Source organism: Cygnus olor, chromosome 1 (assembly GCF_009769625.2).
Source record: "Cygnus olor isolate bCygOlo1 chromosome 1, bCygOlo1.pri.v2, whole genome shotgun sequence".
In the NCBI taxonomy this organism is placed as follows: Eukaryota; Metazoa; Chordata; class Aves; order Anseriformes; family Anatidae; genus Cygnus; species Cygnus olor.
The window spans coordinates 198,073,205-198,084,707 of NC_049169.1; the positions used below are offsets into that span (position 1 = coordinate 198,073,205).

The following is an 11,503-nucleotide window of genomic DNA, read 5'->3' on the forward strand; positions in this document are numbered from 1 at the left end:
AATATCAGAACACAGCTCCTTTGGTGGATCACTGCTAAATCTTCTTTCCCTCCTCCCTAGCTTTATTTTGGTTATTATTGTGGATTTACTTCAGTTAACTTTAGACAAATTCTTAGCTCTATCTGCTGTGGTAGCCTTGTACCTAGAACCTAGAAAAATACAGATTATTTTCATACCATTGCGTATCAGACAAAATATAACATTTCCCTCATTTAAGCCAAACTAGCATTACCCCTCACATCAGTGCTCACTGACTCTCAGCAGCACTAATTCCTACTCTCTTGTTCCTTTCTCCCTGTAAGAGTTGGGTATTTCCTGAAGAAGGGGAAAGACTGAATTGCCAGTAGTCCTCCAAGACAGAGACTCTGCATCCTGTTCTCAAGATTTTTGGCTTCATAGCACTGTTTCATACTGTATTATCTCTTGCAAAGTACAGTAAACTAATACTTAGCAGTTTCTTTATGAAGCAGCACTATTTTTTTTTCTGATTATAACCTCTATCAAATAATATTGTCATCAATTCACTATCCATCTATGACCTAAATTAAGCAACAGAAAATGGCTCTAAATATACCAGGATTGGTATCTTTGAGTGTATTTTTTACCTTCACTTTGGCTACGGGAATCTGGGCTTCATGGAAAAGCAAAAAGGATCAGCAGAACAGAAACCCAACCGAAATGGCCCTAGTTGGAGGCAGGAATATAAATGTTTGCATTGGATTGTTTACTGCAACTGGTAAGTTTTCTTAAAGGACTTTTTAAATTCTTCTTAAAACACATGCATTACACAGATTTGGGGGACTTCTTCCTTTCAAAGCAGGTTACCTCCTTTAATGTCAGGGCAGATTTTACTTGAGCGTGGCTTTAAAGGAGTATGGTTTCATGAATCATTTTGGGATGGATTCTTCTAAACCTCTTCACACTAAGCAGAACCTAATGTTTATGTAGATTCTTTTAAATTAAAGAGCTTAATTTAAGAGTTTAGTTAAGAGCTGAAGAGTTTAATTTAGGAGTGCCTGAAGAATGTGACAGTTTTCATTAAGGAGGAGTGTGGTCTTAATCTTGAACCAGTTTCTGTTATCTGGCATTTTACACCTGTGACAATCTAGTTTTGTGTGGAATAAATTGCTCCTGGTGTTGAGCACTGGGGTCTCACCTACTGGGAAATATAAAGAGAATTTTCCCTGCTGACCACTGATCTTTTCTTCCCTTTTCTCTCCTTGCTGCATGGCATTATCTGAAGTTTGATTTCCTGACTCTTGTTTGTCAAAGGCTGTCCAAGTGTTATTTGTCTGCCTGTGCTGTAGGTTTGCTATTCTGACTGCAATGTCTGCTTGCATTTGTTTTCCTAATGTCTATTTTGTCAGCCTGTGTAAGGCTGAAGGATGGTCTATCAGCCACAGCAGAATAACAAAAGCAATTCTATTTTCTCCAGCAAAAGCATTCCACTGAGAAAAATGAAATGCAAAATAAGTATATTCAAATTGCCTCTAAATGTCTAGACACTGAGGTTTTCCATAGAATCATAGATATTCATTTTGAACCTGGGGAATTACGCAGGGTAAGATTCTAAGACTGTTACCCTCATTGAGCAGTACATCTCACTTCTAGAATATAACTTATGAAAGAAAAGAGGAATGTGATTAAATGCTTGTATGAGAAAAACATTCACAAGCTCTCACTGTTCTACAGGACTAGATGAGGACACACACCATAAGACTTAACTCTGCATCTTTCGTGTTTACAGCCACCTGGGTTGGAGGAGCATACATCAACGGCACAGCTGAAATTGTCTACCTGCCTTCAAAAGGATTGCTCTGGGTCCAGGCACCCCTGGGATTTGCCTTGTCCCTTGTCATTGGTAAATAATTCACACAGTAATCAGGACACAAAATCTTTCTAAAAAATCACGAGTGTATTAAGTTGTGTAACAGTCTAGAGTACATTTTAAAGGTGATTTTGTTCCCTCAGTCTCTGATAGATCCAAAATAAGCATTTATAATGCTGTCTCCTGACCTGAAACATAAGAAATCAAGGTAGCTTGGAGCTGGCATAGAGCTTTGTCTGTTTAAAGCAATTTATGGGACAAAAATCTTATATGAGAACTTTGGGAGCATGTGGCTATGTGGATATCACCTTTTCACCACAGCTTGTTAGTCAGAGACTAGTGAGAGTATCAGGATCATTTACATTTTTTCTTTGAAACTTTTGTGTGACGAAGTGATACCATTTCAATTTCCCCACTGAACAGTCTCATCTCAGTATGAATGTGTGATGCATCCATCTGTGTCTCACCTAACAGCTGTTGTTGAAACTGTGACCCACAGCCTCCTGGGCGAGCTACTTTTGCAATATCCTTTATCTGTTCCTAACTCCAAGAATTACTGAGCTCATTCCGAGGTTCAGCTGTCTTGCTGAGACCAAAGTTTCTTCCAGTCCACACTGAAAGTTATGCCGTAACTCTCTAGAGACATGGGAAGATGAAAGCGAGGAGACCTGTGTAGACCTTGCACTCTAGGGCTTTCAGAAAATACAATAACCTTTTTTCTCAAGTCAGAGAAAAGAGCGCAACTGACGTGAATATGAATCAGGCTTGGAAATATAGTGCCAGCATTTCTTATGTGAGTAATTCTTACTAATGAAATTGAAGAGTGCAGGTCTGATCCTGCAATCTTTACCCAGGTCAGTAGTGCCCAGACAAGCAGTCCTGTTGGCTTCAGGGTTAGGCACAATACGTATTCTTTGCTTTTAATAAGACAGCTGCATGACTGAAGACTAATATTTAGATGAAGGTGGGTGAAACTCAGCTCTGTGCACAGATTAAAACAACATAATTCTGGGAAGAGACAATGAAGCCACCAAAATGAAAATGTAACCGGAAAAGCAACATATATCAACATGTTGCATCACATGGTCAAGGACAGAAGTTTGTCTATTTTTAGCTAAATAGGCATTTTCAATACCTCTTTCTGCCAACTGACATTTTCCAGGGGAAGCATTTCAGAAGACTGTCTGTCTTTGGAGATGAAGAGGAGACTACATGCAGGTGTCCTCTGAGCTAATGCATGAGTTCCTGTTAGAGTCAATGGAGACGTCCTCCAGACACTCAGTGGAACTAGATTTCAGCTCAGTCTTAAGCAGACATTTAAGACCAAACTTCAGTTGCTGAATCATAGGTATTTTATGCTATTTGGGATGCCCTAGGGGATCCTATCTGGCCTACAGTAGCCATTCCAGAAACATACAGGTCTGCCAAAAGTGGAGGATCATATCTGCCAGCTGCAAGCAGATGTCCCTGATAACCTAGAACCTATCAGATGGATGAAATCCCCCATTTAAGCAAATGAATTGAGGCCCTGGCACTTGGTTGGCTGCATTGTTCCCTGTAACCCAGTATGTACAGATTTCAATCTCACTATAATGGTCTGAAATACACCTTATACTATACTATATTATACTATACTATACTATACTATACACTATAGTATTCTTACACTTTTCCTACCATATAACACATGCAAAAGTCTATTAAAATGTCATCACTTCTGATAGGTGGTTTCTTCTTTGTAAATCCAATGAGATCCAAGAACTATGTGACAGTGATGGATCCCCTCCAGGAAACATATGGGAATGTGATGGGAAGCTTACTCTTCATTCCTCCACTGCTAGGAGAGATGTTCTGGTTTGCAGCTATCCTGGCATCCCTGGGTAAATATCTGCTTCACTGTTACATTTGTTAAAGGACATATGGCACAAATAGAAGAGTGTAATACACGTGAGGTAATTGAGTTGTACAAAGCTGTGGGAAGTTGTGCTTCATGTCTCATTTTCTGTGAAGAACAAAAGCATTTCTAATTTCTGGAAAATATGTTTTTAGATTTAAAACAAGCAATGGTAGTATTGTATCTATGCATGATATCATAACAGAGAGTTCTGGCAATACGATCTAGTACCTTCATCTTGCCTGTGGGAGAGAAGAAGCATTAAGTCAGACTGACTTGGCTAAGGCCATGCAGCAAGGTAGTGGCAGAAGCATAAAGGGAACATGGGCTCCCCTGGGTCCTCGCTCTGCACACTTTCTTCTAGACCATGAGCTCCTCAACCAGAATGGTGTACTGGCATCAAGGGAATAATGTAACCTTATTTATTCTGTATGCTGTGTGTATGAAATCTGTGATAAAATACTTGACCACTATCATTTTCTGCAGGAGCAACAATGAGGGTCATCTTGGATATTGGAGGCTCTTTGGCTATCATCCTCTCAGCATCCACTGTCATACTCTACACTCTACTGGGAGGCCTCTACTCTGTTGCATACACAGATGTCATCCAGTTGGTTTTCATTACCCTCAGTCTGGCAAGTCCTCTGCATTTCTTTGTTACCAGTTTCCTAACCAAGGGACAAAATCCTGCTCTTTTCAGTATGTCTCAGGCCAAAAATAATTCCATCAGTACTGTTCCTTGCCCTACAGATCCTCTTCAGGTCTCCTGAAAGGTCTTACAGTCCTTAGGCATTTTGGACAGTGTTCACATGAGCTATTGGTCTTTCTGGGTGACAAGTTGCTCACACGTAAAGTCAGCAGAGCCTGTCCAGAATAATCTTGGCTGGAAAGGAGAGAGACCTGTCTACTGAAGGCATCAATTGACCTGAATTAATGGCTCATATTCTTGATGATGCCATGAACAAGACACATGTAGATTTAGGGTAAGGAAGGAGGAAAAGGAAGTCTCTGAGTCTGGGTTTAATCTAATATTTTATTTTTTTTATGTATAATGTTTTATATTCTACATCTAACTTGATTTCAATGTCTGAATAAATTTCCCTAGAACAAGGATCTTGGGGAAATGGTTAACTATTTCCATTTCTTCCCTAGTGGATCTGTATCCCCTTTGCTATGGCGAACTCTGCAACAGAAAGTATTTATTACACTGCAACTCATAAATATTACCAAGACCCTTGGATTGGAAAAATAGAAAAACAGTATCTTGGAAGGTGGCTGGATGACTTCTTCTACCTGGTATGGAACATTTCTTGGACGAGTGGTTGGGAGAAGGAAATGTGCAGGAGTTTCTGTATGGAAAGCTTATGGGTTCTTCCAGCTGGTAGTGCTACAACGCACAGGTGGCAGGGGCAGGATGAGGTGTAAAACCTTCTCTCTGCAACACACTGAATGGACTGGGGAGATCCAGGGCTCAGCTCTGGGTAGGAAAGAAGAGGTAGGTACACTCCATCCTGCACCCATGTGAGGGTATGCAATGTCTTACTCTTGAGTAAGACCATCCAAGCAACTAATTCTATTCCTGGCACTAAATGAGGCACTTTGTATCTTTTGAGAGGTTGGTCTTGCAGTCATGTGTTTTTAACACAATTATGTAAAATTCCCTCTATCTGAGAAAAAAAAGAAAAAAAAACTGTTAAAATGGCACTGCTGCAGGTCATCAGCTAGCACGGTGTCATTGGCTCCACTGCACAACTCAGCTTTTGAGCTATCAGTATATCCAAGACCGCGGTGGGTTGTTAATATCTCACTAGGGTAGTAATAGAGACACACAGAAGCTTGAGTTTGTTTGGTGAGGATAGAAACTTCAGATTTTATCTGATGAAATTCATCTGCTAAGCAATTGAAAATGGTGATTTTTTTTAAAAATAATTTCTCGTAAGATTATTCTCTAGCTAACTTTGGGCAGATTTTTGTAAAAGCTGCATTCCTGAAAAACTTCGCTTCTGCTCTCCTTCCTCTGATTCTCTTTCACCATGCCAATCAACCCATTTCTCAGCTTTCTCAATCTGCTACAGCTTTAATCTGTTTTGATCAAAATTTCACATCCATTGCAATTAAAACAAAGGAAAAGGACACCCTCAATGAGAAACATTCAGCCTCAATAGCTAAAGTTGGGCAAAGGTTACGCATTTGAAGTGAGGTTTTAGTCACAGGAAAGAAAGGATGTATGATGCCCTATGGCAGTCAGGCATCCAGTGGGAACTGTTGCTAACATCTGGATGTTTCAGGTTCTTGGGAGCATCCCATGGCAAACCTATTTCCAAAGAGTGCTCTCGGCAGCCTCACCAGGCCAGGCCAGGTTCATCTCCTACCTCTCTGGACTAGGGTGCTTTTTAATGGCCATCCCTTCCGTGCTCATTGGTGCAGTTGCAGCATCAACAGGTAAAACTGAACTGTTTGTCTCTGAATAACGAATGTATTTTTGTCAAAGATGATTAAAACAGGACCCAAATAAGTCCTGATTTAGATTTCCAGCTATTTCCGAACCAATTGCCCTAAAGACCCTCTATGGGAGATGTGGCTGCCAAGCCAGAAGCTTGTACCAGAAATGTGGAACCCTTTGAGGTTCAACGCATGACTACTTACCTTACAACAGCCCCAAAACCTGTTTCAATCTTTATGGTGAAATGATTTTTCATGCACCTTGCGGTGAGGAAAGAGGAAGGCAGAACATGTAAAACACCGCATAATCCTCTTTTCCAAGAAAAGCTATGCTTGCTTCTCTTCATGTCTTCTGCATGTAAGACCCAGCAGTATTACTACAGATTGCTTTTAATGTTCAGGAGAAAACCTGCCTGGAGGAATCAAGATACTTCAGTCCCATAAACCTACGGCCCCTGCCCAGGAGTCCAGTCCTGTGTTGGCTGTGGGCAAGGGTTAAAGAGCAGCCAGATCACCAGACACTTATAAAAAACACCTGAACTTACAAATTCATCTGTCATTAGGGACATCAGAGGAAAACTCCGTTCTCCTCTGAGAGGCCTCTGATGAGTGAGGTCTAGAAGTCTGATCTTTAAGGATCCCATTCCTGGAAACACACAAAGCTTGTTCTATAGACATTCATCTATGTCTATAGACATTTCTATAAACTTTTCAGCTATTTCTGTAGATGCTACTGGGGAGAAGGAAAACTTTTGATATGGTGAGAGTTGCAGCATGCTTAGGGATAACATAAGAGATGATAAGAGAATCTCACCAATGAATAAAAGTCCTAAAATTCTGAGTGGGCTTCAGTCCTTAGCCCTCTTGTGACTGGTCCTGGTGGAAAGGCAGCTTCAGAGAGCTGAAATATCAGTGAAGGATTTGCTGTGACTTTTCCTTCTTCTATCTTAAAGACTGGAACCAGACAAGCTATGGTCTTCCAAGTCCACATGAGAGAGGAGAATCTGCTATGGTACTGCCGTTTGTTTTACACTATCTCTGCCCAGCATACGTCTCCATTGCTGGCTTAGGAGCCATCGCTGCTGCTGCAATGTCTTCTGCGGACTCAGCACTTCTCTCTGCCAGCTCCGTGTTCGCTCACAACATCTACAGAAAAATCCTGAGGAAACAGGTACTTGGTTACAGCATTCAGAAACTTTGGTGTCAGGTTAGATGCTCTAGTTTCAGGACAGATGCAAATCCACTCTGCATTGTCCATGATTAGAGGTGTCTGTCCTTCAGCTGCTGAAGTTCTGGAGCCATGAAATGTAGGTCAGGGATATTCATAGAATCACAGAATCACAAAATGGTTTGGTTTGGAAGGGACCTTAAACCCATCCAGCTCCAAAACCCCCTTCCACAGGCAGGGACACCTCCCACCAGACCAGGTTGCCCAAAGCCCCATCCAGCCTGGCCTTGAACACCTCCAGGGATGGGGCATCCACAGCTTCTCTGGGCAGCCTGTGCCAGGGCCTCACCACCCTCTGAGTGAAGAATTTCTTATGAATATCTAATCTAAATCTCCTTTCTTTTAGTTTAAAGACTTCCCCTGCTGTCCTAACACTGCACCCCCTGACAAAGAGTCCCTCCCCAGCTTTCCTGTAGCCCCCTTTAGGTACTGGCAGGCCGCTGTAAGGTCTCCCTGGAGCCTTCTCTTCTCCAGGCTGAACCCCAACTCCCCCAGCCTGTCTTCACAGGAGAGGTGCTCCAGCCCTCTGATCATGCTCATGGTCCTCCTCTGGACCCCTTCTAATTCTTCCGTGTCCTTCTTGTGCTGGGGGCCCCAGAGCTGAACGCAGGGCTCCAGGTGGGGTCTCAGGAGAGCAGAGCAGAGGGGGACAATCCCCTCCCTCAGCCTGCTGGCCACACTGCTTTTGATGCAGCCCAGGACATGGTTGGCTTTCTGGGCTGCAAGCACACATTGCTGGCTCATGTCGAGCTTCTCATCCACCAACACCCCCAGGTCCTTCTCCTCAGGGCTGCTCTCAATCCATTCTCGGCCCAGCCTGTGTTTGTGCTTGGGATTGCCCCAGCCCAGTTGCAGGACCTTGCACTTGGCCTCGTTGAGCCTCATGAGGTTCGCACGGGCCCACCTCTCAGGCCTGCCCAGGTCCCTCTGGATGGCATCCCTTACCTCCTACATGTCGACCACACCACACAGCTTGGTGTCATATACTCAGTAGGGATACAAACGCCCCCTGCAGTGAGTTTTGCTCTTCATAAAATGAGTGGTAAAAAGTATGGACTAGGATATTTGTGGAAATAGCATAAAACCATAACCCTTAGAATTACAGAGGGCAGCTCCAGTGCTGTTGCAGCCATGTTCAGAGCAGGAGAACCAGGGTGGCCATTGGTGGTGCCACGTGGAAGCAGCAAGGGCTTGGTGGGAACAAGCCTGGGGCAGGGCAATGCTGTTGTAATGTTACAATCTCCTGTTTTACAGGCTACAGAAGGGGAGGTCTTATGGGCCATGAGGATCTCCATGTTGGTGTTTGGGGCTGGGGCTGCTGGCCTGGCTTTTTACTCCAGCTCTGTCTACGACCTCTGGTTCCTCAGCGGGGAGCTGGTGTATGCCCTGCTCTTCCCCCAGCTGTGCTGCGCCCTCTTCGTTCCCAGCACCAACACCTACGGCTCGGCTGCTGGCTTCTTGGTTGGACTCCTCCTGAGGCTGCTGGCGGGGGAGCCTGCCCTGAAAATCCCCCCTGTCATCCACTACCCAGCTTGCTCCCTCGTGAACGGGACCTACACGCAGCTCTTCCCCTATAAAACATTCACCGTGCTTCTCACCCTGGGGACAATCGTTGCTGTTTCGTACCTGGCCGTGGTTTTGTTTCAGAGAAACCTCCTTCCCCGCAGATGGGACATCTGCAATGTGCTGGGAGAAACCCGCTCCCTCGTCCCCCTGCGCTGGGTGGACAAATGGACAGGTACTCAATCAGTTGCACTGCAAGAGAATCGTGATTAATTGTGGGGCCTCGTTTGAAAGGACACACTGCTTTCAGCAATTAGCGTCTGGAGCTGCTTTTCCCTTTGCTTTCTCCAGCAATGAATTATTTAAAGTCCTCGCAGAGTAATAAAGATGCAATCCATTCATGCAAGGAGAATGAGTGAGCTCAAAGTCTGACGTGATTAAAGGTGCGCGGTGGTGGAGCACGATTGTGTGGCGGTGACCACAGGCCCAAGCAGTGGCTGCTCCAGGGTGTCCCTGATTCCCCACCCGAAGGCAAGGCTCCAACATTTATGACATTCTCAAGTCACATACTCTTCTCACCACAAAAGAGACACATTGATGTTTAATAGGTTAGGCATTCTTGATTTAAAGGGAAAAAAAAAAAAAAGAAAACAAAAAAAGAAAAGGTGAGTAAACCTATTCCCATTGAAACAGCTAGAGTTTTAGTTTAAACTTCCCTGAGGATGGCATTAGATATAAAACACAGATTACTGAATGCCATGCAATCACCACAGCAGTCAATCAGTAATATCAGTTCTACACTATTCTTTGTATGCTTTAGAAACTTTCCCTGATATCACAATATCTTTTGCATATGCTTCTCCCCAGCTGTGGTCTCAGGTCACGTAGGCAGTCTGCTGTCACGTGGCTGAGGAGAGGACATCCCCCCTGACCAGGACCTGGTCTGGCAGAGCAGAGGAGCAAGATCACAGAATCACAGAACAGTTTGGGTTGGGAGGGACCTTAAAGCCCACCCAGCTCCAAAACCCCCTTCCACAGGCAGGGACACCTCCCACCAGACCAGGTTGCCCAAAGCCCCATCCAGCCTGGCCTTGAACACCTCCAGGGATGGGGCATCCACAGCTTCTCTGGGCAGCCTGTGCCAGGGCCTCACCACCCTCTGCGTGAAGAATTTCTTCCTTATATCTAACCTAAATCTCCCCTCTTTCAGTTTAAAGCCATTCCTCCTTGTTCTATCACTGTACTCCCTGATAAAGAGTCCCTCCCCAGCTTTCTTGTAGGCCCCCTTCAGGTACTGGAAGACAAAGCAGAAGCCTTTAATTACTGGATTAAAAAAAATGTGTTACATAGCCACTATTCACAAAAACTTAACCAGATGGAAAACTGGAGGAGGTGGCTGAGAGACTCATGAGCAAGTGAGTTCTCTAACACACCTGGTTAAATCACTCGTACAGAGGTGTTACCCAAGCTGAATAGGGGGATGCTGTGAGACATCTTCACAAATTGATGTACAGGACCTCAGAGGACTGTGATGACAGAACAGTGCTGGGAAGAGGCACTGGGCCTGCCCTCAAGGACATGAAACCTTGAGGGTGCAATCCCAAAAGATTCAAGCCACAAAGTCTTTACCAAAAAGCGCCTGGTACCATGTTTGGATAAATTCTTAATGGGTCAGAAAAAAATATGGCCCAGCTAACTATTGGGTTTGGTCCATTGCCTGAAGTCTGCTGGACTGAAAGCATCCCTCAGGCATGGGTTGTTAAGATAGGAGCTGAAATAAAGATTCAGAAACGTCCTGCAGTGATGGCTCACATGGCTGTCTGGCTCTCCAGGGGTCAGTCGCAACCCACCCACCACGGCTAGCAGGAACTGGGCAGCCCCTCACCACAAAGCAGCAGTGGGAGCTGCTGTGCGTGGAAACAGCTGGCAATGGAGGGACGACACATAACAGCATATCCACAAGACACACAACAGCATATCCACAATACCAGGGCAATGGACAGCCTGCCAAGCTGCAGAGGATGAAAGCAACATGCTGCTTGGTGAGTTGTGTCCAGCACACACTGTGCACACACATGGTGAAAAGCGATGCTGCTGCCACCATGCACTCCTGCAGCAAACTCAGTGAGGAGCCACACGCTACTCTGAACTGTACCAAGGCAAGGTGCAGTGACTTGGGACGAGGACCGGCAGCCCTGGGCTCTCGATACAGCCTTGATCACTCTGCCCTCCATGGAGAGCATCCCTTAAAATGCCTTCCCCAGCATCATCCTCAGCAAGATGGAGATTCTGCTCTTCATCAGAAAGATTATCACAGTACCTTGTGCTCCACCCTCGTGTTGGTAGACACCTGTATACAGCAGTCCTGTTGATACGCTTTGTTAAATCAAGTCCAGAAATTCTTTCCTATATCTCTAGAGACTGACATTAATCGAAACGTGTGTTTAGAAAGCACAAAAACAAATCTTTGGAAAATTAAAAGCTCTAGGCAGTCACCCACTGAAATCTTCCACACCAGTGATTTGAGAGGGAGCATGTGAGGTCGTGCTTAGCTAAGGGAGACACCAAAGCTGTCATTACCTCAGCGCCAGAAGAACCAGGCTCTTGT

The 11,503-nt window shown here is 44.5% G+C and overlaps 1 protein-coding gene across 1 annotated transcript; it reads left to right on the top strand.

The window, feature by feature from the left end:
- Positions 1-558: 558 nt before the first annotated feature.
- Positions 559-9,263, top strand: LOC121065343 (high affinity choline transporter 1-like). The gene is made up of 8 exons (XM_040548122.1): positions 559-736; positions 1,748-1,861; positions 3,553-3,708; positions 4,209-4,357; positions 4,875-5,018; positions 6,011-6,164; positions 7,118-7,335; positions 8,647-9,263. Exons 1-8 carry the CDS (start codon positions 559-561, stop codon positions 9,166-9,168), a joined length of 1,635 nt encoding a protein of 544 aa, XP_040404056.1. The 3' UTR covers positions 9,169-9,263.
- Positions 9,264-11,503: the final 2,240 nt, after the last annotated feature.

Bases quoted from the DNA above. Each gene is read 5' to 3' on its own strand.
- LOC121065343 (XM_040548122.1), top strand. From the start codon at position 559: ATGGCTCTAAATATACCAGGATTGGTATCTTTGAGTGTATTTTTTACC. The intron at 3,709-4,208 runs GTAAATATCTGC...CATTTTCTGCAG, and splicing joins AGCTATCCTGGCATCCCTGG to GAGCAACAATGAGGGTCATC. The intron at 4,358-4,874 runs GCAAGTCCTCTG...TTTCTTCCCTAG, and splicing joins TTTTCATTACCCTCAGTCTG to TGGATCTGTATCCCCTTTGC.